The 27,049-nt window shown below is 39.8% G+C and overlaps 1 protein-coding gene across 1 annotated transcript in view; it reads left to right on the top strand.

Annotated features, from left to right (window-relative positions):
* LOC105936291 (PH and SEC7 domain-containing protein 1) overlaps positions 1 to 26,845 on the top strand; it is a gene marked incomplete in the record, with an annotated part of 94,911 nt that extends 68,066 nt beyond the window's left edge. The window contains 7 exon segments of the mRNA XM_036142194.1: positions 1,685 to 1,728; positions 14,755 to 14,948; positions 15,789 to 15,859; positions 16,974 to 17,131; positions 21,119 to 21,263; positions 23,150 to 23,293; positions 24,209 to 26,845. Of these exon segments, the coding sequence (XP_035998087.1) occupies positions 1,685 to 1,728; positions 14,755 to 14,948; positions 15,789 to 15,859; positions 16,974 to 17,131; positions 21,119 to 21,263; positions 23,150 to 23,293; positions 24,209 to 24,475 (1,023 nt within the window).
* Between the last annotated feature and the right edge of the window lie 204 nt (positions 26,846 to 27,049).

Genomic DNA, 27,049 nt, shown 5'->3' with positions numbered 1-27,049 from the left:
ACTGTGCCAAAGCTGTGTGAAAGTTGTAATGACTTGCTGTGGCAGGCCCCTGAATAAGGGAGTGGCCGAAAAGACTCACAGAACGACAACAACTGGCTGGAGAAGTAAAGAACCTAAATGCGGATAAACATCTTAAGAAATAAGATTAAATTATATGAATTTTGAGATACATAGGTTGCTAGGGACTTTTCCAAACTAGGTAATTGTAGTGCCCTTCAAAACTATTCATACCTTTTAAAAAATGTCCCATTTTGCTGAACTAAAACTACCATTATTTTTGTTCTCAAACTTTGATCAGAACTTTCTATGGCTTTCGTTCAATGATGGCTTTCTTTCTGCCAGATTTGTAGCGTTAACAACAGATTATCCCACCTGAGCTGTGGCTGTCTGCAGCTCCTCTGGAGTTACTACAGGCCTCTTGGCTCCTTTCTTTCTGGATCGAGCAGAGCTCTCTGAGATGTTCAAAGCTCAGGATAGTGTTTCATAATTGCCTTAAACTTCTTTGTCCCTGACCTGTCTGCCGTGTTCCTACACTGTCAAGATGCTGTTAGTTTACTTAGGTTCTTGAACAAACCTCTGATATCTTTCAGAACAGCTGTATTTATATTACGATTAAGTTACACACAGGTGGACATTATTTACTGTTTATAGTGCCTATTGAAGACAAACTGTTGTACTATATTTGCTGCCCTTTTTACATTCGGATTTGTAAAAAAAAGATTTAAAACGTACCATTTTCGCTTCACTTCACAATCATTTTCTGCTTGTATGGGATAAATCCCAAATAAAGAAGCAGTTATAATCCGCTGTGTACCACGTTTTGAGCTCTCAGCGCTTCAGAGAATATTTTGATGTTGTTAATATCCTGTTTTCTGTCGGTCGAACTGTGTTAACTTTGGTGTTTTTCATAAATTCAATGAAGGAAACGGGATCAATTCTGTGTGACAGGCTGTTGCTAAAAAAGTCCAGTTTGAAACTAGGCCGTTTGCTAAGTTACATTCAAACACAGCAATAACTCATTCCTTCAGTTTAATCTTCTGATATCTCATGTCAGAATGCATCAATGGTCAGAGTTAAGCTTCTAAAGAAACACGGAAATCCAGAAATGATTAGCTGCTACACAGAAATTTATAAATCCAAGGTAAAATTCAGAAGAAACTTCTGCCTGGACGACTGCTTGAATCCTTTGAATGGTTGTTGTTGTTGTGTCTGGCTGCTTAGAAGGAAAATCTAGGGAAATTATGTATGACACGGTAGAAGGCTTTGCTTTAAAAAGAAAACACAATTAGATTGAACTTTTCCTGGTCATCCTGGTGATAACACCGAAGAAATCTTGCAGTTAGAACATGCTCCCAGTTCAAATCAGTAACTAGATTTAAATCTGTGGAGGCTGATGCAAATCTAAATGATTGATATCTTGATCGACTGACTTGTCTCGTCCAAGACGGGCTCCATGTTTAACAGCTTTGTTGATGCCCTGGCTCGTTAGGTGATTGACGGATCATTTGGCAAAGCAGATGAGTTCAGCTCAGGCAGACCTGAGCAGCAGGAGAAAGGGTCATTGAATGAACCTGGCTTTTATTGCCCATCTTTCTCAGAAAACCACAATAAACCTGCCATAACCTGATCAAATATGGGATGAAAATTTTAATTGTTTTTCTTTCTCTCTCTGTTTTTTCTGCAGGCGCTCTACAACTCAATCAAGAACCAGAAGCTGCAGTGGACAGTGTGAGTAACTTTAACTGGCAGGATGTAAATCATCATCAGCGTATGGATCAGAATAAATAAATCGCAACAAGAAGTCACAGTTGGTTTATTTCAGTAATTTAATTTAAAATGTAAAATTCCGATTTTAAGTAGACTAATCACACACAGCGGGATACATTTCAAGCTCCTATTTGTTAATTTGGACATTTATGACTAATGAAACACAACATTAGGCTTCTAGAATAGTACTCCTGTATAATAATACAGGTGAGAAATGGTGGAAAAAAAGTATTTTCAATACAGAAGTGTTATAGCCATTTTGAGTCAAAACAGGTCATTGGTACAGGAGCTGTCTGTTTACAGAGAAAGTGCAGAAACAGAAAGTTAATTGGAAGGAAAAAGTGTGGTTGTAAAAGATAAATACATAGCTGTATCCACGATACGGCCTACACCTTTTACATTCCTCGTGTCAAGCCAATTTCGTGTCAGATGAAAGTATTTATCATTTTATTTGGAAACCAAAATCCCAAAGTGTGTAGGGAGAGCGGAGAGCCACTGAATCCTCGTTGCTTGAAGTCCAGTGTGAAGTTTCCACTCTGTTGTTTTATATCCAGTCAGGTTAATGGAGATTTCCAGCAGGACTTGGCACCTGCTTTAAATACCATGATATCCATGTGAACTTCTGCAGAGCGCTTACAGTCATATCAACCAATCAAATCACCTTCACACGAAAACCCCATTCACCTACCTGCATCCATATTCATACATTGATACAGAGATTGGTGGGCAACTTGAGGTTAAGTGGCTTGCCCAAGAGTACATTGACATGAGGCTGGGAAGGAAACCGGATTCAACCCCACTGATATCCAATTACAAGAAAATGACTCTCCCCACTGAGCCACAGCCACCTCAGGAGAAAGCTGAGAGACGGCAGACAAGCTGATAGCTGCAATCGTAGCAACCTGGGCTTCCTCAACACCTCAGCAGAACCACAGGCTGATTGCTTCCATGCTACGCTGTATTGATGCAGTAATTCATGCAAAAGGGGGCCCAACCAAGCATGGGGTGTATAGACTATAGTAGATGGACTTAGTCCTCAGTAAAAACCCTTTGTTTTAATTTTTCTTATTTGATTTTCTGACAAATTCCATATGGGGTTTTCATTAACTTTAAGCCATATATCTATCTATCTATCTATCTATCTATCTATCTATCTATCTATCTATCTATCTATCTATCTATCTATCTATCTATCTATCTATCTATCTATCTATCTATCTATCTATCTATCTATCTATCTATCTATCTATCTATCTATCTATCTGATGCTATTCTGATTTTATTCAATTTCAGTTCCACTTATTTATCTGAATGTCACCAAATCACAACATGTCACCTCGAGCCACAGCGTCGATTCAGTCGAATAATACAGACAGATTCCAAATTACATACATGCTAATTGATCTTTCAGTTTATCATTGAAAATATTTTCTATTTAAGGAAACCCAGCAGATTGCAGCGAGTCATTTATTGCAGTTCAACTCTATTCTCCTCACATTGCTTTTTTTTTTTCATTTTCCCTGTGTTTCACGCTAACACTCACGCGCGCGCACACACACACACACACACACACACACACACACACACACACAGTGGAAACAACAGGGGGTATCGAATAACTTGTTTGCATCTAATAGTGACGTGTTTGTTGTCTGACATGTGAAAGGATACATTAGTGTGTGAATTGTTGCTATTCTGGATCTCAGATCCCCAGATCAGAGCACCTTGAGATGCCAATTAAGTCACTAGCTTTCCAAGGTTCGTTGCTATAGTTACAGCACCATGGCTACGACTCCGTAGCAACCGCATCGCTCTTTCCTCCCTGTGTTCTCACACACATCACTAGATCAATGAGCTGCATGATAAGCGCACATGTGCGTGTGTGCGTGTGTTTGTGTGTGTGTGTGTGCGCAGACGCCGCCTTTGAAACACAGAAAAAGGCCGAACAGAGCAGGAGAAACTTCATCTCATGCAGCAGTTCACCTGCATCTTGTACAGAGGTGTGACCACAGCCTCCCACTGCCTGTCCAAAAATAGCCTCAGCGGCAGCAGCAGTGCTCCCGGAGCTGTGGGATAAAAGTGGTCAGAGGAGCGGATCCAACCAGCGATCTGCGGAGAGCCCCGGCGCTCCGGTTCAAGCCTCTTTGACTCCACGCAGACAGCTTTTCAAACGCTGCAGCTGCATAACAGGCCACTGGGGGGGGGGGGAATGGAAGGGTCGTCGGTTTTAGACACGTAAATGGCAACAAGCGAAGGAGAATCCACCTCCAAGCAGATAAGGAGATGCAGCCCACAGTCAGTGGAACAGCTGTACAGGCTTTTTGTGCCGGAGCTTTAAAACTCTCTCACAACGTCACCTTCGCATCCTGCTCACATCTTTATACATATTTTAATATGAAGCCTGTGATGGACTCTCTCCATATGCGCTACTCTCTTTTCTCCCGGCGCACATCAGTTTGTTTGTGGTTCTAATCCCACCGCAGTTAAGTGTTTATTCAACCCTGCTGTATTTCGAGATCCCCACAGCATCGATTTGCTGATGTACTTCCAGCCCGAGGCTTAAATTACAGGAACTGCGATAGAGGTGTGATACCCAGGCAGGAAAACAAAGTGTTAGCTCCGATTATATGACTAAAAACCATATCTGAAGTCTGCCATTTTGTTACAGGTGTGTCCGTATTATTATTATAAATTTTTTTAATGTTCTCGGCTCCCTGTGAACGATGTAATTTCACACCCACACAGGGAACCACACACATAAACACGGTCACAGTCAGCAGCGCGCTCGGATGCGCCCACATGTTCTTCCTTCGCGCACACATGCAGCGCAGACGCACGAACCACACGCTCGCTTCCTCGTTCAGGAGCGGGGGAGGATGGCAGGGGGAGAGAGAGGCGGGCCAGCAGCGAGCTCTGAAACTGAGACGCAACAAGTTGAGATGCAGGTGGATGCAGACTTCTGGGTAAAGAAGAGTCCGGCGGTGGTGAGGGAAAACCTGGAAGAGGAAACAAGCGTCACAATCAGTGCAAAAGTGTCCATGCTCCTTTTAAACCATTCCACGTTTTGTCATGTGTGAACCACAAACTTCAACGTGGATTTTGGGGGGTTTTATGTGGAAGACCAACACAAAGTAGTAGTGAAGCTGAAGGAAAATGATACACAAATTTCTGAATATTTTACAAATAAAAGTCTGGTTCATGTGGAATGCAGATATAGTCAGTCCCCTTTATTTCTGAAACGCATTAAATTAAATGCAGAGCAAACAACTGCTTTCAGAAGCATCGGCATATCGTATAGAACAAGCTGTCCTCAGGAGCCCTCTGCTTGTTAGAGAACAAGCAGCATCATAAAGTCCAAGGAACACATTCGCAACATCAGGGAGAAACCAACAGAAGTTCAAAGGTGGGGTTGGCTTGTAAAAACAATATCTTGGTTTTATTTAAAGCTTAGAGCATCCCAGAGAGCTCTGTTCCATCCTTCGTCTGAAAATGGAAAGAGGATGACACAGTTGCACTCCTACCAAGACACGATCGTCCACCTGTGATAAAAGGCCGGACAAGGACAGCAGGAAGAATCAGTAGAAAGCTGTTAGCCACACACAGTCCACACATCTGGTCGCTATGGGAAAGCAGCAAGAAGGACAGAGAGCCATAAGATGTCCTTTGAGCTGCAGTTTACCAAAGGCCACGCTGCAAAAATGGAACTAAAAATAAGTAACATTTTCTTAAAATGAATGTATCTGTCCTTGATTTGAGCAGGTAAATAAGACGATCTGCCAGTGGAATAAGATTTTTACACATAAAATAGGAACAACTCATCTCCATCGTCTTATTTCAAGTGCAGGATGTCTAATTATCTTATTTTAGGGGTCATAATACTCATTCCATTGGCAGATAATATCATTTACCTGCTCAAATCAAGGACAAAAACCCAAGGTCTGTTTTTGCAGTGCATGACAAGGTCACAGCAAACATGTGGGAAGGTCTTCTGGTCAGACGAGACCAAAGATTCCTGGCCTACATACTAAACTTTTTATCTGGGAAATGAAAACCCTCGGGTTTTTCCTCTCCACTTCACTGTTTTCCGCATCTTTGTGATGGTCTGTTTGTTGCGTTGAGGTTTGTGGTTGTAACGTGACAAAACGCTCGGGGAGCGTAAAGACTTTAACCGGGCACTGTAACTGGATGTTTCTGTGTTGATCGTCTGCTGTTCTCCCTCCGTAGTCCTAATAAACATCTGTGCTGTTACTCATCGCTGCCAGCAACAATATCTTGCCCGCAATAAGCAGCAGCCAGAGTAATCTCAGTTGGAGAAGTGCGGAGGAAACAAGCAAAGAGCGGCTCAGAGCTGGGTCGATTCAGGGAACAATTTACAACATCTTATTCAACTAACACATTGAAAAATCAAGTTTTCTTACAATTTCAGTTGTTGTGTTTACTTCTCGATTAGGTGTTTGTGTAGTAGGTTTTTCAATAGAGCATCATATGTGTTGTTATAAATACATTTGCTATGGCTGTAACATTATAGAGATGACTGTCCAAAGAAGACACACTGCAAAAATGGATCTAAAAATAAGTAAAATGTTCGTAAAGTTAGTGTTTTTGTCCTTGATTTGAGAAGGTAAATAACATTATCTGCCAATGGAATGAGAATTTTAACCCCTAAAATAAGATAATTAGACATCCTGCACTTGAAATAAGATGATGGAGATGAGTTGTTCCCATTTTAAGAGCAAAAATCTTATTCCATTGGCAAATCATCTTATTTACCTGCTCAAATCAAGGACAAATACCCTAATTTTAAGAACATTTTACTAATTTTTAGTTCCGTTTTTGCAGTGCAAGCAGTCATCGGGGATATATATGGGCCCACATGTCAGGTAGCTACAGGCGGATGGCAGACGGTACTTCCACGGGGACCGCACAGGTGTACATAAAAATTTTAGGCACTTGTCTTATTCCATCAATCAAGTTTTTTTTTTTTTCAGATGATACTGCATCTGGCCACATCGCAAAGAGCACGTTCTTTAGGGAGGGCACTTATGTGACCAAAAAACAGACTTGATCGCAATCCAACTAAAAATTAAAGGTGGAAATAAGATAAAAAATAAAAGTAAAAATCTCTATCCAGCAAATCAATGTCAGAATCAGCTTTAGAGGCAAAGATGCTGTGCCCCTGCAAGGAATGAGAGTTTTTGCTTTTACCTTCTCACGACGTACAGACGTTAGACTGTGTCTGACATACTTTGGAGGCATGATGAATGAGATTTTTATGGTAAAACAACCTGGAGTAATAGTAACAGTTTTACGGTATTAACTAAAAAAAATCTAGGATTTAATTTATTTTATTTAAAACAGAAAAGAAAAACTACTCCAACTGCTGCTAAAATAAGACTATTTACACTCACTGCCAACTTTTTAAGTGCACACCTTGTCAGTGCCGTGCTGCTAGATCTCCTTTTGTCTTGAGCATTGGTGCCAAGGGACCCAAAATGTACCAGGAAAGTGTCTTCCCAACACTTATAGCTCCATCACTACCCTGAACTGTTGAGTCAAGGCAGGAAAGCTCCACGTTTCCGTGTTCGTACCAAACTCTGGCCCCACCTGAATGCCTCAGCTGAAATCTAGAGTCATAACAGCAGGGAACATTGTTCTTTTGTTTTTTCCTGTTCCTAGCCGAAAGGAGTGGCACCTGGTGGTCCTGGTTGGACGTGTCGTGCATTCAGAGATGCGGTTCTGCATATCTTGCTTCTATCAAGTGGTTATTTGAGCTGCCATTGTGTATTTTAGTAGGCGGCCAGAGAGACAGACCAATTTGTAAGTCTTGTCAGCAGGTGAAAAGCGCAGGAACCTTCTTACCATGCACTGTGCAGCAACAGGTGTGGGAGGGGCTGTGCTATACCAGAAACTCTGGCCACTGTGCAGCCTATTTGGGTATCTCATTAAAAGTAGTTTAAATCATAGGAAGGATTTTTATGTAAAAAAAAAAAACAGCAGTTTTAGTACTGCACAATGCAGTCTCTGTCTACCTTGACACCTTTAGATTAGATTAGATTAGATTAGATTAGATTCAACTTTATTGTCATTACACAGATACTGGTACAAGGCAACGAAATGCAGTTTAGGTCTAACCAGAAGTGCAATAGCAGCAAGGGCAGGATAAACAATGGTTCCATAAGTACAGGACATGGGTTTTTACTGAATAAATATAGAGATGGATACTATTATAAACAGAATTTTACTGATAGATTTGTCCTATGAATATAATATATAGATAACTAGTATTGTGAACTAAATTTACAGCTGGATATGTACCGAATATAATATACAGGTGGATATTACTATGAGTAGAGTTTTACAGATATGTACAATAGCATAATATACAGATGATTGTTATTATAACAGAGTTTGCGTGTACTATGAATATATGTACAGATGGCTATTACTATAGGCAGAATTGTGAGCATGATATACAGGTAGCTATTACTATAAAATAAATAAATAAAGTTTGGACAGAAGCCATTTAAATTAAAGTGCTGTGGAAGGTAATTGCATATTACAGTTAAAGTACGGTATTGCAAATGTTAACCAGTTCATGCCATATTTATGCTTCTTCATTAATTGCAACAATGTCACGGGCCGTTTTACAAAGTTCAACCATGGATTACGTTACTCTTAAAAATAAATGCTTTTGTCTTCTCTACCTTTTTAAATATACAATCAAACCAGAGATGTTACATTGTTCTAATAGTATACAGGATGGATCCTTTAGAAAGGAGCGGTTCTCCGTGTGAATGAAGAACGTCTCTGCTGTGTACAGCAGAGTGCGGATGGATGAATTACTGTCCTCTTTCACTTGACTGTGTTTTGAGTGCTTCTGCCATTTGGTCCACTGACTCAGCGTCACAGGTGAAACACAGCCAATCTGTTTCCCCTGGCAACCAAAGCGGCACAAAATACCCAGAATGCATTTCTTTCAGCCTGTTTTCCCGCATAGCATCTGCACGCGTTCTTTTTTTTTTTTTTTCCTGCATTTTATTTTAATTTTATTTTTGTGGATCTGTTCTCACAACACCATCGCTTCTGAACGCTTTTGGTTCTTTTTCTTTTCTCCCCTTTTCAGCTTTTTTATTTCTACTTTTGTATTTGACTTATATAGCGTGTTCTGTGTTTGTGTTTATCCTATAATTAATTTATTGTATCTGTTTTCCTTTGCTAATGTTTATTTTACCATCTTCGCTGTCATTCTTTTTGTCCCAGTGCTTTTACCCTTTCCTTTAATTTGTTTACTTTTTCCCGTCACATCCATTTTTCCTTTTCCTTACTTCCTTGTTGTTCTTGCTCGTCTCCTTTGTGTCCGCTTTATTCACTCATGCCGCTAACACTCTGCCATCTGACAACATTAAGCTTTTTCTTCCCCCTGTCTTCTCTGCTGTCACTTCTTTATCCTCTCTCCACTTTAGCGTGGAGACGGACAAATTCAGGAAAGGCCGGCAGTTACCAGGCAACAGGCTAGATGCTCATTGGCTCTCTCTCTCTCTCTCTCTCTCTCTCTCTCTCTCTGAGTCCTGCATAGGGGTTAACTGCTGTTATGTACTGTATTGGTTACTCATAGCGTGGTCTCAATGGGGCCTTTTTCTATTTTTGGGCTGAACCTTTGCGCTGGTTCCACCTGGTGAGGTAACAACTGTGGAACTGCCATGTTTGCTCGCCGGGCCGGTGCAGAGGCACTTGATTGTTGTTGCCGTGCAGCGTCTATCGTCTGCTAATGAGACAAATCCCATTTAAAAGATACCGAGCATTGTGGGAGATTATTTCGAAGAGAATGGGATTATCACTGCTGTTGTATCATGCATGTCGGATTCTCTCTAGTCTGAGATTTTCACAAATGAATAGAATTGCGTAATAAAATATGTATTCAAACTGCAGGATTCAAAAGTAGATATTACCTTTTTTTGACAATTGCATGAAATACAAGTGTTTTGGTCTACTACAAGTTTCTGATTTTAGTTATGCTTTTAAGGATTATACCATTTCTAAACTTTCTAAATTTCTATTTGGACTTTTTTGTGCTGGTTGTTCTTGTTACAACTTCAAGAGAGCGGTAACATCTAAATTCTGGGCTCCTATGTAGTCCTAAAAAGTTAGCTTTTATCGTTTTCCAAGTGTTGATAAATGTAGAAAAAATAAAATTTTGTGTTTTACTTCTGGTATTTTCTAATGGGCAAAAACCTAATAATAGTTACTAAATGTTTTGGTTTTTACATTGACTTATTCCTAAATGACATGCTTTATTTTTGATTTGCTACACCTCTTCTTGCTTTTAATATTTTAGACTCTTTTTTTTTTTTTTACTTACTGAGTAAATTCAAAGATTTTTAAAAAATCCCTAATTTGGGATTTTGGTTTGTCGTGATTTGGGAAATTTGCAGATAATAAAACAATATTACTACTGAAGCTTTTTTTAAAGTGGTAATATTTTGTGCTGAGGTGTCCAGATTGTTATTGAAAATCTAGAAAAAAACAGAGTTTGGCAAGGTATGAAATAATGACATAGACATGTAAAACTTATGGTCTAATTGTTCCTTGAAGCCATTTTGTTCTTTGTATTTTCAGTCATAGAATAACTCTTTATTCTCGTTATTTTGATGTTATTTTGATGATATAATGATGTTGAATGGAAAACCCAAATATAAGCAGTAAGCTGGACATAAAAAGACACAAAAATCAAGGATTTCCAATGGAAGAAATGTTAACCAAAATACTCCACTTTGTTGAGTGACCATGCTTTGGCTAGAAGACAACCAGCAATAGCCAGTTTGTGCAGGTTAGTTTCCCCCCTTTCTAACTTCTGTGCAGCCGTCACCTGCATCAATTCGGTGGAGGCATGATCAGAGTAGCAGTAAACAGCCTTACAATACCTGGTGGTATGGGGTCCCAACAAAATGTTTGGTGGCTATTGTAGTCCAAAAGCATAAGATGTTTAGTTCTGCTGTACTGCAAATGTATGCCTGCTATTTGGTTTAAAAATTAAATAAATGCATACAGTACTTGGCAACTGCAACTGTTTGTAGCAACATCTTAAATCTGGGATTGTTATATATATATATATATATATATATATATATATATATATATATATATATATATATATATATATATATATATTATATAGAGAGAGAGAGAGAGAGAGAGAGAGAGAGAGAGAGAGAGAGAGAGAGAGAGAGAGAGAGAGAGAGAGAGAGAGAGAGAGAGAGAACGCTGAATTTATCAAAGAGTATTTCTCCCATCTTCAGCAGGGGCACCAATAAAAGATAGTGGACAAAATAAATAGTTTTTGTTGTTTGTTGTGTTTACAAACTGTGAAACTGTGCTTTTGCACTTTCCATAAAGCTTTGTATTGCCTTAGTCGGAGCGAGTTACTGTTAAAATATTAACTTTTACATTTAACTGCAGTTCTGAGTACATAAGTAGCTCACTAAAAGCTTTACCACAGCTTGTGTGGGATGGCCAGAGGGATGAGTGATGATCAAACCTCAGCTACTGCCCAAAACACAAATTCTTATTTGCTTTTATATAAAATTTTTATGCAGAAATGTCGACTGCAACCTTCGTTAAATATTTTTACCTATTGCATAACAGCAGCCCTGGTAAAAGCCACAATCAGGTCAGATCTATCCAAATTAAAGGCACAGATGTACAAACTATAATCATATACCAATAAAGTCCTGCTTCAGTAGTCAAGGCATTGAAAAGTAAGAATAAAATATGCATATAGTTGTAAAAAAAAAAGTTATCAAATGAAATATAAAATGGATAATGTAAGTATAAGATGCCGCCTTGACATCACCCGCCTGGATGGTGCTCATAACAGTCTCGTCTATTTTTGAGGCTAGAGAGGAAATATTTATGAAGAAGAGGGGGTGAACAATACTTAACTCTGACTGAAGAAAAAAAACATGATTGTAGCCTGACTGGGTTTGCCCTGATACTAAAAACTAAACTAAACACTTGACACAATTTTCTATTCTGCAGGAACTAAAATTAGAAATCAAGGCTTTAATTCACTCCTAAAGAGTTTTTTTCCCCACCCACGGTGTTAATGCTCAAACATTAAAGCACAATGCTCTGTTTTCATAATTTGAACTCCGTTACTAATCATTAATACAGCACTGACTCTTTTCAGTTTTATTTTCTTCCTGGTTTGTGGACGACACCACTGTGGTGGGTCTCATTTCCAACAAAGATGAGACCCATTACGGTACAGAGAGGAGATCTGCAATCTTGACACAGTAGTGATCCAGGAACAAACTGATCCTGAACACCAATAAGACCAAGGAGGTGACAGTGGACTACAGGATGTCCAGGAAGACTGAACAGGCTGCTCTCTGTATACAGGGAGAGGTGGTGGAGCGTGTGGACGGCATAAAGTTCCTGGGCATCCACATCTCCTCTGACCCCTCCTGGACTGTGAGCACCTCCCACCTAACCCTGGGCAATATATTGAGATTTTAAACATATCAAGACTTTTTAAAAAGAGATATAAGATGAGACTATATAATTTATATCCAGATGGTTAATGCTGCATTAGAATTATATTTTATGTATTCCAGTAGGTTATTTTTCAGCCGTTTCTCATATTTATCTACAACCGTTTTGTATAAAAATGTGCCCATTAGATATTTAGGATACAGCTTTGATTCAGAGAAAAGAAAAGCATATCTAAACAAGTATCATATATCAGCATTCAGCCTAGAAATATCAAGATATTATTTTTGGTCCATATCACCCAGCCCTACTCCAACCTGGTGAAGAAGGCCCAATAACGGCTTTTTTTCCTCAGGAAGCTGAAGCGGACTGGACTTCCACTAAGCTGTTAAAAAGCTTTTACAAAGATACAATAGAAAGCATTTTGTGTCTCAGTGTGACAGTGTGGTATGAAAATGCAGGTGAGGAAGGATTTAGCACGGGTGGTGGGGACAGTGAAGGGGATTGCAGCATACTGTCAATAGGACCTAGACACAGTCTATGCAGCACGAGTCCAGAAAAGGGCCAGACGCACTGCCACAGATACCACCCACCTGAGCAATGCACTGTTTGTCCTACTTCCATCAGGGAAACGATTCAGGAACATTAGATCTTAAAAACAGCTTCGTTCCCAAAGTTGTAAGTGTAATCCCCCCCCCTCTTTTTTTTGAATGCACGTCTACAGCTGTGTCGTGTTAATCACAACGTACTGTTGTTGATGCAAGCAGCTGCCATATTGGATCCGACAATAAACCGTAAAAAAAATTTTCAGACTTTCCAAGGGGGAAGTCCGACTTGAGACTTTTTGTCTGTCCGATTATAACACTTTGAATATTACCGTAAATCAGATTTTATCAGTTTTTACTCTTGAGTAATTTCTTGGTTGGCAACTTTTCACTTTTACTTGAGTAACAATATGTTGAAGTAGTGCTACTCTTGAGTACAATTTTTGGCTACTCTACCCATCTCGGTGTTGTCCAAACCTTTCCCCACAGGGTTCCAAATCGTCCAGTTGGGAGTTCTTGTGCACCACAATATTCTTTTTATGTTATAAGTTTCATTGCTCATCAACAAGCTGAACATTTAAGATTTTAGAGAAGCAAAGTTGCACGATTTACGTAGAAAACTGGTCTGTAAATCTCTGGAGCATAGAAAGGATCTCGTACTTTTGCCTTATTACAAGAAAGACGTGCATGTTCTCCTGGTATCTAAATAGTCCCACATCATGATGCTTCCACCACCGTGCTTGACAGCTGGTACAGTGTTCATAAATCTGAAAGCCTACATACCTTTGAGTTGTCTGTCTGTCTATGCTGCTGCAAATTTCAGTTAAGTGTAAAGCATTGGGTTTTGGAGAAGTTGCTTATTTTTTGCTCTGTATGTTCTTACCCAGAGTTGAAGTCCAACTCATTGTTAATAAGGATGCTGGTGTTCAAGCAGCTAAAGACTAGCGTTAAGCCTTGGTGGTTCTTGGGTTTCTATTCATCTGAGTGTGATCGTGGGGTTTCATACAAGGCCTTGGCAAGATTATCTCGCTAAGTTGGAGTTTACGAAGATGTTTGCCGTTATTATCTGCAGTTGTTTAGAAATTCGCTAAGAGATGAAAAAAGCCATTGATAAAATTTTACTTCATACCAGCATGAATAACAGCCAAATAAAAGCATGTAGACTGAATAAAAAAAAATCATATATCACAACTTTTGAGCAACTAATTGTGAATATGACCCACACAAAAACACAATAAAACACAATAGATAGACTAGAAGCTGTTTTTATCACATTGTGGTGGAACCATAACCTCAGAAGGTTTGTTAGAAACTAGAATGACTCTTTGAGAGTGTTTAAAGATTCAGCTTCTGTTGCAGCCAGGAAAAGGAAGAGTGATGTGTCAGTATGGCTGAGAGGAGCTGGTCCTCTGGGTAAATATGGCCCTGTTTTCCACCTCAAAGCCAGAACAAGAAGGATGGTGTCACTGTTTTTTCTGTTTTGATCCTAAAGACTGGACCGAGTTCGAAAAAGGAGAGAGGAAAACACACACACACTTAATACACTTTATATATATATATATATATATATATATATATAATATATATAATATATATATATATATATATATATATATATATATATATATATATATATATATATATATATATATATATATATATATATATATATAGCTTTGAAGACAGGTTCACTATCTATTCCTTCCCTTCAGCTTTATAAATGCCTTGAAGAGCTGAAGCCCTGCTAAGACACCGGCAGCGAGCGGTGATTTGACTCATGTGAAATCTCCACAGGACCTCGTGTCCTGACCCGTTCCTGGTGTAACAAGCACACAGTGCAAGGCAAAAAGGACAGGACGAATGATGATGTGTTTATTGCTAATGAGACAGGACACGTAAGTGTTAATCACCATGGATTTTTTTTTTTTTTTTTTTTTGTGCTTTGTCTCCATAGAGATGAGGAAGAGCTGCGGAAGTCATTTTCAGAGCTCGGCGACAGCCTCCTAGACTCAGAAACCTCCAGGCCAATGAAGAGGGTTGGCAGCAGTGGGAAGCCCCTATCAGAAGGGACGGAGCCGACGGGAATGCTGCTCTATAAGAACGGATTCCTGGTTCGAAAGGTCCATGCCGACTCAGACGGAAAAAGAAGTACGAGTCTAAGGGTTCATATTTATTCCACAATAATTTCTCTTTATACTTAAAAAGTCACTGCTGCAGAACTTCCTTTATTCAGTCTTTTGGACTGGTCATAAATGCTACTTATATTTAATTTATTGTTTTGAATTTTGTCTAGGGTATATATACAATAACTTACAAAAGTATTAATACCCCTTGAACTTTTTCTTATTTTGTGACAAACCACATGTTTTAGTGTATTTTACTGGGTTTTAGTTCAACATGAAGTGGAAGGAGAATGATTGTTTTTATCACAAATAAAAATCTGAAGAGTATTCTATGCATATGCATTGAGTCCACATAGAAATAGCATTTACACAAGAGTGGCAAGAAGAATACCACCGATGGTGGAAAGCCATAAGAAATCCGCTATAAACATGGTGGTCAGAGCACTAACCCGTAACAATATACATTTACGGGAGCAGAGTCATAAATGTTCCAAAGATGGTCTGGTTTTAATTTGTAAAAAAAAAAAAAAAAAAAAGACCACGTGTAATTTTCCTTTCACCTCATAATTATGCACTGGCTTGTGTTGGTTTTATTACATAAAATCATAACAAAATATATTGAAGTTTATGGTTGTAACACAAAATATGAAAAGGTTGTAGCTGAATACTTCAGCTCTATATGCTACGTATTCTTTTAAATACAAATCAACTATCTTTTTAAGTGTACATATTTAAAGGGCATGTGCATATATATGAAGTGACTATAACTGTGTGAACATGTTTATTAAATATGAAGATTATCTGCCTTTCCCCTTATATTTGTGTCATTTGACAATTCATTTCTATGTTTTTTGTGTCTTTAAAGCACCGAGAGGGAAAAGAGGCTGGAAGACTTTCTATGCCATCCTTAAAGGGCTAATTCTGTATCTCCAAAAAGTAAGACTCTTTCATTGATATACACAGTGTTTAGAATGTATATGTTCCCATGTTTCATGTAAATAGTCTAAAAGGTGCGATGAGAGACAGTTTGCACCAGCCACTGCTTGATATGCATTATTCATCCTGTTAAAAAACACTTGACTGCTTCTCCATAAGCTTCCTGTTGGACTTTCATGCCATCGACAGATTTATAACATAAGGTGATGTTGTGGTTCATGTCAGGAAAAAAAAAAAGCGCATCAGGGACAACCAATAGCACAGTAGCTGGTTTTGGATCAGTGCTTCTTATTTACATCTTATGGCATAAAGGACCCTGCAGACAGGTTTCTGGCAGCAAGCAGGGGACCCATCCGGAGTAAAGAGCCTGGCTCCATTAACAGGCGACCTCTGTCAGCACAACAGCCTGCTGCTGCTCCCAAAGGGAAAGAAAAACTGCACCTGCTTGAGCTTTGGTCTCCAGAAACATACTATTACATAATGTCACTGAACATAAAGGTTTCCAACAAGACGTAGATTTAAAATTCTTATTGATAGTATAAAATAAAACCTTCTCAAGAAACTTTATTCAAATTTATATATCATTTTCAACACACATTGTTTACTAATTACAATAGGTAAGGAAATTGGAATCAACTCCTTAACTATTAAGCTGCTAATTTAGTGATTGTTAAATTATGAAATTTTGCATCTGCTAAATAGAACAACTTTGAGCTGGATTATAAAAGGTAAGAAACGTAATGCACCCTGCAGTACCAGTAATATGCCAATTTGGACATAATTTCTTACACATGCAGCGCAGCGATGAGTACAGCCTTATATTCAGAACCCAGGAACAATTTCACATTTAATCACATTAAAACCAAAAACTTCATTTTATTTTGTTTGGGGTTTATGGGCTAGACCAGGGGTCAGCACGCTTTTAAATTCAAAGATCCACTTTCACCCCTGCTGCTACAAAATATAACTTATCTAGAGCTTCTTTTTTGCCTTTATAATTAACAACATTCCTGATTTGGTTTATAAGAGCCACAGTGGAGGGGCCAAGCAACCACATGTTATAGAGTTGTTAACTCCTGTTAACGTTTGGGATATTAATTCCTTGTGATCTCAGGGAGAGTACCGGCCTGATAAGCAGCTCTCGGATGAAGACCTGAAGAACGCAGTGTCCATCCATCATTCTCTGGCAATGAAGGCATCAGACTACAGCAAGAGACCCAACGTCTTCTACCTGCGAACCGCTGACTGGAGGGTGTACCTCTTCCAGGCACCGTAAGTCGCATTATGCCATGTTTGTGTTGCTCACTGAGCTGGAGTGAACACAAAATATGTAAACAACAAATCTTCTTATTAGAACAACTGAATGGACAGATGCTTGCTTTCTTTTACAGCCACTGGACATTCAAGCCCAAACAAGTTCTTGTGGGGATCGGGGGGTCTGACTGATGATGTCTTAATATATTTTGGGCACTGGTGACATGCTTTTTAGTTACCATCAGAAAAACAAAACATGGAGATAAGCCTTTCCTGTCCTGCCATCAGTGTAAATGTGGAGTTTTCCAATCTGTACTGGGACTTTAATTGGGACGGTAAGCTTTAAGTTTTATAGCATTAAGGGTCAGTTCTGAAACAAAGGATGAATATATGGACTGTAGCACCGACCTAAGGGTAAACGTCTAAACAGTTTGGGTGCCGGATGTGCGTGGTCTGCAGAAATGTTGGAAGTCTTCCTGACCTCAAACTTTTACAAGTCCTGAAAGGAGGGAACGTCACCTGGGATGATCTTCTCTGTAGCCCTAATTGTTTGTTGGAGTTTGAACCTGTCCGGTTTTAGGGATGAGCCAAACCACACAGTGGTGGACAAACACAGGACTGAACAATTGCAGTGTAGAAAATTAAGGTTGTATTTCTTGAATTGCTGCAGGAAGTAATGTCTCTGCTGGGTCTTCTTCCTAATATCTATGTTTGAAGACTGTCTCAGATCCTGAGAAAGGGTGATTCCTTCGAATCAGAAGTGATCCACAGCAGACAGTGTTGTTGCAGCGTGGCGGAAGTTCTCCGGAAGTCTACCGACATCGCAACACTTACAAGCGGGTTAGACTCCAGGTGGTCCTACCCGCATCAGTGGACAAGCTGATCCGGGGGGTGGGGTGTGGTGTGATCTCCTTCGGATGCTTGAATGGCAACAGGTCTGCTGTCATTAAAGCCCTTGGTGTTGCATTTCTTGGCTACCGGGTTGATAATGGAGCTTTTCAAGCATGAGGTAATCTCACCCAGCTTTGGAGACATTTTGAAGATCTGAGTGAAGATTGGGGGCCAGTTGGTCAGTGCATGAATACGATCAAATCCTGGGGCTTTTCTGAACTTCTGACTCAAAAAGACACGTTTCACATGCTCCTAGCTGATTTCTAGTCCAAGTAGGGGATCAGAGGGGTGAGGGGACGGGTTTTAGGATTGTTGATGGAGGGTGCATGTAATCCTTTTGTTTTGGGGTGATCTATGAATGGTTGGTCTTCAAACCTGAAGAAGAAGCTGGGAAGGTCATCAGTGAGACAGGGGGTCATCACACTGTGGGGAGACCGCTTCTATAGCTTGTAATGTTTTTTAATGTCCTCCAGAATGAAGTAGGATTGCTGGGTGAGCAGATGGGAATGGGAACCATGCCAGTTTGAAATCATTGAGCATAGTGGTACTGTAACACCAACATTTGTGGCTGCAGCCAAGGTTTAAAGGTTTTGGACTAGACTGTAACTACAAACTGGTTTCAAGTAAACTTATGGTTTCAGATATCTGTACCCTGAATAAAACATAATTTATGTTATGATCCAACAGGTGTTTGGTTTTCTTTTGTGTTTTCAATATTTACTTGTTATTCATTAAGTTTTAAAAGTCTTGCTGTAGTCAGTTAATTTTGTTTGTGTTCATTATTGCTAGAAAGGTGTTGGCATATTAGGTCACTCCTTTGTGTTTAGTTTATTAGTTTATTCTTGTGTTCTGCTCTTTGTACATTTAAGTTTATTTCTCTTAGATCTCTGGTAGTCTTTCCCATTGGGTTGGAATTTCCTTTGTGTTTTAGTTCAGCCCCATTCATGTTAATTAGTCTCCCTTCCTCAGTACCTCTATTTTCCTTCTGCCATAATGGCTCACCTGATTATCTCACCTACATTGAGTGTCATTCTCCACTCTTCCCTCAGTATTTAAGCTCATTCATTGTCATTGTTGACTGGACCCTTACACCGCCTGATTCTCTGTTTGTGCTTTATGTCCTGTTTTCCTTGGACTACTCCTGTAAGTTTTCTATTTTTAGATCCTTACTATGCTCACTCCTTGTTCCTGTCTATGTTTTGGTCCAGCTCCAAACAGAAAACTTGACTAGTTTTATTTATTTATTTTTTTATCCCACGTGATTTTTTTGTCCATTTTTGTTTTAAACCTTGAGTGGCTAAGCAAGATGTTAATATACCGATGTCATGGAACTGACAGCAATGACCAAATCTAATCATCTGCCAACTTTTTTTCCCACCATTTTCCAATCACAGTCCAACGACTTCTTCCCAGATGGTTCCGTGTAATAAACCATCTGGTCTTTCAGGTTAGAGCCAAGCATCATTCATGTAATCCCAGACTCCCCAATGATCTATGAGAGGGGAGGTGGGGTGTTAAGCAATCTGTTGTAGGACGTTTGCAAAACTGCTGTTGAACCTGCGTTCAAGACTCCTTCATAAAGAAATTTTTGAGACAAATTAAACTGTTAGAAATCGTACACTTTTAGCATTTTCCAAATAAAAGAGGTCCCTTCGAGTCCCAGCTGTGTTCAATGGATGACAGTTTGGAAAATGAGGTGCAAACATCTCAGATTTGACCTTGCTGGATTCTTGATCACAAACAAGCTTCTCACACGTACAAATTGTGTCCCTAGGTCTCAAAATGTCTGGACTATATGACTTCAGTCATTGCGGTCAAGGGGTTTTGTCTGAATTCCTGTGAACGTCCTTATAGAAATTCAAAAGGTTTTCAAATAATCAGTAATTGGTCATAACTTTAAAAACGATTCTTAAATGTGAACATGTCTTTTATTAAATGGAATGATTACATGATTTATAAATAGCAATGCGAGAACTGCCACCTTCATGGCATGGTATTTTGGCTTAAGAAGATTGTTGACATTGTTTTATAGGTATTTTAACAAAACAGGAAGAATTGATTTCCCATTGATGGTCTAACATGATGTATCTTCACCCTAAGTCCATGTCTGATTGGCTCATAAATTGTGGTGACTCTTCCCCCAAAAGGCCTTCTAACACTCAGATTGAACCTTAAAATCAATGAAGATTTAACACAACCATGTCAGAAATAGGACAGATCACCTTTTGGATAAATGTTTTTGTTTGCAAGGGTATCTACTTATGTCTATTTCTTTGTAAGGTTGCACAAGTTTCCTTTTTTTCCTCCAAATATTTTGGACATGTCCTGTGTGTCACCTTTTTAAGATAGTTTCCCATTGTACCCAACATAGTTGTAATCTGCAGAATTTTATTTGGTCATTAATGTGCATGTTAGTGAGAAGCAGATACATTTCAGACCAAGAAACGCCCCTTCAGCCCTTCTTCTATGGCAATTCTAGTGCTGAAACAAGACCAGTTTGGAATCTTGTTTATCTCCATGTTTGTTTCACCTCTCAGATTAAAGTAGGGTTGAGAATCTAAGATAGATCATAAAATATATGGCCTAATCTGGCAACTACCAGAATTCAGTTGGATTATTGTTGGACACACATGCTAAATTACCCATGCCGTGAAGGTGGAGGTGTACTCAGCAGGATCCAGGAAGTGGCACATGATTGGCCACATGTTTCAGCCCCAGGAGGACAGGCTATGTGCTCCAGTTTACAGCTTGTATTTGTCCCAGATAACAGAACTTCTCCCTGGGTCTCTCTCTTTGTCTCACCATCTCCATCTTCTCTCCGTCCCTCCTGGGATTTCAAAGCAAGGCTGTCTGAATCGAGCTGATATTCCTCACAAGGACTTAATGGGTCTGTTTGTGTAAAACAGAGCCTGTTCTCTCATGTGTTAATTGGCTCGAAAACCAGTTCTTTGTCAACAGCAGCGCTGCAATTTCTGATAATTTATAATCCCTTTGATGCTGTTGCCCAGCCAAGTGGGGATGTCGGTATAAAATACCACAGAGTGGAAGCAGTTTGTACTAATGGGCTTGTGACCATTTTGTTTTAATAAGTACTTTGTGATTTATCCATTACAGAAACGCTGAGCAGATGCAGTCTTGGATCACGCGTATAAACACAGTGGCGGCCATGTTCTCGTCTCCTCCCTTCCCAGCAGCTATCGGCTCCCAGAAGAAGTTCAGCCGTCCGCTGCTACCAGGAACGATGTCAAAACTTTCCGAGGTACCGTTAACTTTATCAGCCGTTTGAATCTCATCAGCCTGGCAGGTAGAACTACAACTAAAGTATTCATTGTTTTAACAATTTAACTGTTTCATGTTTAATGTCACAGAAAAGTTCAGTGTTTAATGTTGTGATTTTATTCAACAAATTTGCAATAGACTGGTCTTAGTGGAAGGAGCAAACATTTTAAATGTTGAAAGAGGAAAATCTTGTGTTTCGTTCAGATTCTACTTTGCAATTCGAAGTTTTATCGCCATTTACTTTTTAAATGGATGGGTCATTTTTAATTTCTCCCAAATTAGGTCATATTAGTTTAGTGTTTTTATAACTATCCTGTCATCCACTTTAACTTGAAGAGTGCCGACTGCAGTCTGCAGAATGAGATGGAGCTCTTTCGGATTTCATTGCAATTTTTCTGAACATTGCAAAGCCTGGCCTTTTGGAGAAAGCTGCTGAATTGTTCACTACTGATAAGATTGGAAACTAGGGGTTAAAGGATACAGTTATCCAGTTCAGGTTTGATCGTTCTCGGTATTCTAAATTTTGAATTTTAGATTTTTGAGAGGATCAAATGCAATCCCGACTCGCCAACAAGAGCAAAACCCTTTAGTTTAGCGTCTGTCATTCTCTCAGAAATGCTGTTTTCTAGAGCATATTAAAAATGTTACCAGGGATCTTAAGGTCAAAGAACTCACTTTGACATCCAGGCCTGATGATATTAGCTCACTTATTTCACCAGACAGTAATGCTATCACAGACATCATTTTTCTTGGAAATAAATATTTTAAAATCTCAAGAATTCCCTAAAGACAGTTTCAAATATTTTCCACATAAAAGCCTTTTGTTGTTGAAATTGCTTCTCTGGGGGTCATTGCTGATGTCTTACCATGTTGAGCTAACACCTGCATCCTGGCTCCAAAGAGAACCAAGGCCTTTTCTATGTGTAGAGGTATTTACACTAATGAAGCGTCTATTTTCCCACCTGAATCCAATGGCAGCAGGAAGAGTACACACAGTTTTCACAGAGAGCGTTTTCATCTTTAATCCTTGTCCACTAGACAATGTGGAATCTGGAGTGTCTCATTTTTAGTATGTCTTTTCTACTTATAATCCAAAACTGAAAGAGAGCGTACTTGATGTCCATGAGTCCATCTGTGCCTCTGTCTATTCTCAGAGCAGTACTTAGTCAGCAAGAGGAAGTGTGCAATCTGTCCATGACGGGGATTGAGACTGAAAAAAAAAAGTCCAGAGTTGCATTAACCTCTGCAAGGACGTGTTTCAGTGATGGGAAAACTAAAGCGAACTTTCTCAAAGATCCTCATGCACAAAAATTAAGACTCAACACCACAAACCGATCTTATATAAATTGATCTCACTGAATTTTAACCTAGTTATAGAACATCAGTATTTCATCAAAGAATCATAAAACATAATTTTTTTTGGTATGTTCAATTTGTCACCTGATTATTTGGGAACTGACAAAACTAGTTTCACCTGACCAGCTTTAGCAACCCCTTATCGTAATACTTACAAAACAGGCTTTTTGACGTGAGGTTAAATGCATGGTAAAAAGCATTTCTGCTGCTAATCTAATCATCTTTAACAGAAAATACATTGATTCAGTTCTCCGTTGCTCAAGAGTCCAAAGTCTAGCTGAAGAGGTTTCTTATGGCTGCACTTGCTTTTTAGTCCACAAACAATTCAAGTTTTATTCAGATTCTGCTGAAGTTAAACATTTTCATAGATTTTATCTTAAATTAAGTTTTTCAGTCATTCAAAAAATGGTGAGATAATTATACCAGAACTATCTGAATGTGAACGAGCAGATGGTTCTGTTTGCCTTTACACCCGAAACGTTTTGTTTTGTCTTCACCCTGCGCTTTTAGGAGGAGCAGATCAGATCCCATGAATCTCGGTTCAGACACATCTCCACTGAACTCGCCGAGCTGCGCTCTTTTCCTCCTGACCGCAAAGTCAAAGGCCGGGAGCTGGAAGAGTACCGCCTGCGGGACGAGTATCTGGACTTTGAGGTAGGAAATGTTCCAGAGAGGACTATTTAAAGTCATGCAGTCAAGGCTATCAAAGGAAAAGTTTACTTTCTTTTTTTTAAGTGGGTTAAAGGAAGTATTTATATTCCTAGATTATTATCTTAGCACATATTTTCTTGTCTCAACTGCAATTTTTTTATGTATTTTAAAGGAATTTTATGCGATAGGGCAGCATATATTGCATATAAAACAGAAAGAAAATTATGCACGATTCTTCTAAAACCTTTACAAAAACAGCGCAACAGAAGTGCAACATGCATTTGGACTGACTGGGCCACCGTAATACTGGCAGCTTCTCGGATAAATGTTGCCCCTCTAGAAAGTTTAGATGGACAGTCATGTATTATACCAATTATGTGTCTACTTGTGGCAATCGGTTGCATTTCCATCTCCCTGTAGATGAAACGCATCACATCATGATGCTGCCTCCACCATGGTTTACCATGTTCATGGTGTGTTAGGCTAATGTAAACATTTTACACCGTTTTCCACTTAGGGCAAAAAGATAATTTTTAGTGTCATCTAACTAGACTTCTCCTCCTTCCACATGTTCTGATACAACTACAAAATAATTATTAGGGCTATTAGAGTAAAGGTGCATGGATGGAAGGCTTTTCAAATTTAATTAGTGATTTTTTTAAATCAAGTATAAATGTCCTTCATATTCACAACTATGTTCTATCCAGTGTAGGTCTATCACATAAAAGTCTTTTTTTTTTCTTTTAATGTTGCAAATTTGAAAACACATCAATGAGTATGAATACTTTTAAACAGACTCTAGGTGTGGCTGTTCGGTAGCCCACTAGTACCATCGCTTCAAATTAACACCAGTTTGGATCATCAGAGAAAAAAACTGAAAAAAATCACTTTAAGTTTTTCTCTTTCAAACTTTCACAGAAAACCCGGTACGGGACATACATCATGCTGCTGCGGGCCAAGATCCGAAGCGGCGAGGAGGACCTGTCTGTGTTTGAGTCCCTGCTCCTAGAGGACAGCAGCCTGCAGAGGGCGCACTCCAGCCCCACGCTGCAGGACAGCAGCCTGGCCAGTCAGGCCAGTCAGGCCAGCAGCAGCAGGGGAAATAGCAGCAAAGCCAGCGGATGCAGCAGCAAACACCGACAGGAAGGCCAGAGACACAGCTACAGACAAGCCGTCAAGAAGTGAAGCGTGGCGGGGGCGCCGGGAGCGGCATGATGTCGCACTGCCAGCGGCTGGCCGTCTCCCAGCGAAGGCTTTTATTTGAGATCCAGGAGGGTTCGGAGCTCTGCTTGAAGGGGGAGCAGGGGTGAGGGCCTTACCCCCACGCCCTCGCGCAACCATGACGCCCCACCCGGCACCCCAGTCTTCTCGTGTAACCGAGGAGGTGCCGATCCGGCGAGGATGTTGGTGCAGGAGGTGGGGGGGGAAGACAGCTGTGAGGTCAGAGATGTGCAGAGAGGAGGTGTCTTTGAGAGCGAATGCTGGATGCAGCAGCTGCAGATGGCACGGCTCCTTAAAAAGGGCTGCTTCCAGATCAAATGGAACACCACAGGGACCTACATCCAGCATCCTTTCCTTTCTCCCCCCACTTTTCTTCTTTCAGGGCACCTCTCCAGCCACATTCTCACACATTTTGTTTTTCTCTCGCTCTTTCACTCTGTTAGGGACCAAACATGTTTACACACTTTGTCATCACATTATAGATGACTAAAGGTTGGATTTTAGTCGAACTGTCACCGCCACTCTGACGTAAAGCGCTGTAATAGACTCTTCAAGCATCACGAAGCTGTTGGGGCCTCTAGATTGCAGCTCCTTGTTTCCGTTTATGCCACATCCTCACGACGTGTGCACATTCCATACACGGGTCGGGAATCCCAGCTTTTTAGCTGCGGTAAGGGGGTGTGTGTGAAGTTCAATCGGTGTTGCTGCAGCGTACGCTGGAACGAAACAACGCGGCTGCTCGTTGTTTCGCCATCATCCTGCAGAGGCGCGCGGTGCTCCTGTCGTGCAGCTACAAAACTGCATCTCACGCAAGAAGAGAAAGAGAGAGGTTTTTTTTTTTTTTCGCTCTACTTGAAAATATCTTTTTATCCCAGTTTGCTGTTGCTTCTGTCCAGTGATGTGCTTCAGTTCTCTTTCTCGGCCAAATGTTTTTTTTTTTTGTTTTTTTTTTTCCCCCTGCTGTGATACGCATGCCTGCATCCAGCACAGCTTGTCGTAGGGCTTATACTACTTAGACATAAAAGAAAAAAAACCGAGAGTGTCCAAATTTCTCTCCAGGGCTGTTCAATCATTCCCCTGCCTGTGCCATACCCAACACCTGTAACCTCCTGTGTATACCGTTCATTTTCAAGCCGACACTCACCGGGCAGACCCTGAATGTAGATATTTTTTAAGTATTTTCCAGGCATCTGTCGTCGTTGAACCTGCTCCCTTCTATGTACGAGCATATGATCAAATACGGTAGAGGAAACATGTTATCCAGAATGTATTGTACAGTATATAATGCACCTGCTTATATTGTAGGATATATGAGAGTATATTTGCAATATATTCAGTACACTATCGTGACGATGCATTAGGAGCAAACGCAGAAAACTACTTGCTAGTCCCAAAAGGGCTGAACGATAATCATGTGATTTTGTTTTTGTTTGTTTGATTATGAAATATTTAGTAAAGCCTACCACAGGTCAGAAAGGTTATTCTTGGCAGGTTACACAAGTTTAATCAGTTGCATTAGAAAGCTTCCCAATGCTGAAACCTATTAGCATGATTTTATTTGGATTGGGACTGAGAATGTTGTGAAAGATGCATGAGAAGAACAACGAATATGAAGAAGTGAAAAAAAATGAAAGTGAAGGAATGAAAATATGTCAAAGATGTAGGTAGAGTAGTCTGGATATGATTTAGTAGCCATAGACACCTCATAGCATAAAGGTGTATCTCAATAAAGTAAATTATCATTGAAAGAATTTATTTCAGTGATTTAATTCAAAAGTTGAAACTCACAGAGTTATTGTAGACAGAGTGGTATATATCATTTTTGCAGATTCTGGCTTACAGCTAATGAGAGGTCATTTAATTATTTGCATATTAATGGAAAGTTGAGAGGAAGGAAAAACTGGGTAGGAAAGGATTTTTGTTTTTACACAGAAATAGCCGACAGAACCGTACGTCCATTTTTTAGGTACTTGGTCAGGTCTCCTTTTGCATCGACGACGGCATCAGTTCAGCGTGACGTGGAGGCCGACAACCTGTGGCAGTGCTAATGTGTTAATGAAGCCCAGATTGTTTTAATAGTGGCCTTCACCTTGTCTGTATGGTCCTCCGTGGATTCTCTGTGGGGTTTAGGTCAGAGCAGTTTGCTCGCCAATCAAGCAGTGATAACAGGTCAGTAAAGCAGGTTTTGGTACTTTTGGCTGTGTGGGCAGGTGCTTAGTCTTGCTGGAAAATAACATCAGCATCTCTTCCTAGAAGAAAGCATGAAAAATTAGTGCATGAAGTAATCTAAAATATCTTGGAGGATGACTTGGTGACTATGACCAAGGGTCTGTTAAAAAAAGATTGGGACCCACAGCAGAAGATGCTAAGGCTCCTTAAATCATCACTATTCATGGAAACATCACATTGGACCTCAAGCATCTTGGACTACTTGCCTCCCTAATATTACATCAAACCGATTCCAAATGAAACGGAAGATTTGCTTTAATCAAAAACGTATCTAACTTTAGGTTCCTCTGCAGAAGTCCAAGCTTTTTT

The sequence above is a fragment of the Fundulus heteroclitus genome, chromosome 10 (genome assembly GCF_011125445.2).
Source record: "Fundulus heteroclitus isolate FHET01 chromosome 10, MU-UCD_Fhet_4.1, whole genome shotgun sequence".
Taxonomy (NCBI): domain Eukaryota; kingdom Metazoa; phylum Chordata; class Actinopteri; order Cyprinodontiformes; family Fundulidae; genus Fundulus; species Fundulus heteroclitus.
This window is presented reverse-complemented; position numbering and strand designations above follow the sequence as displayed.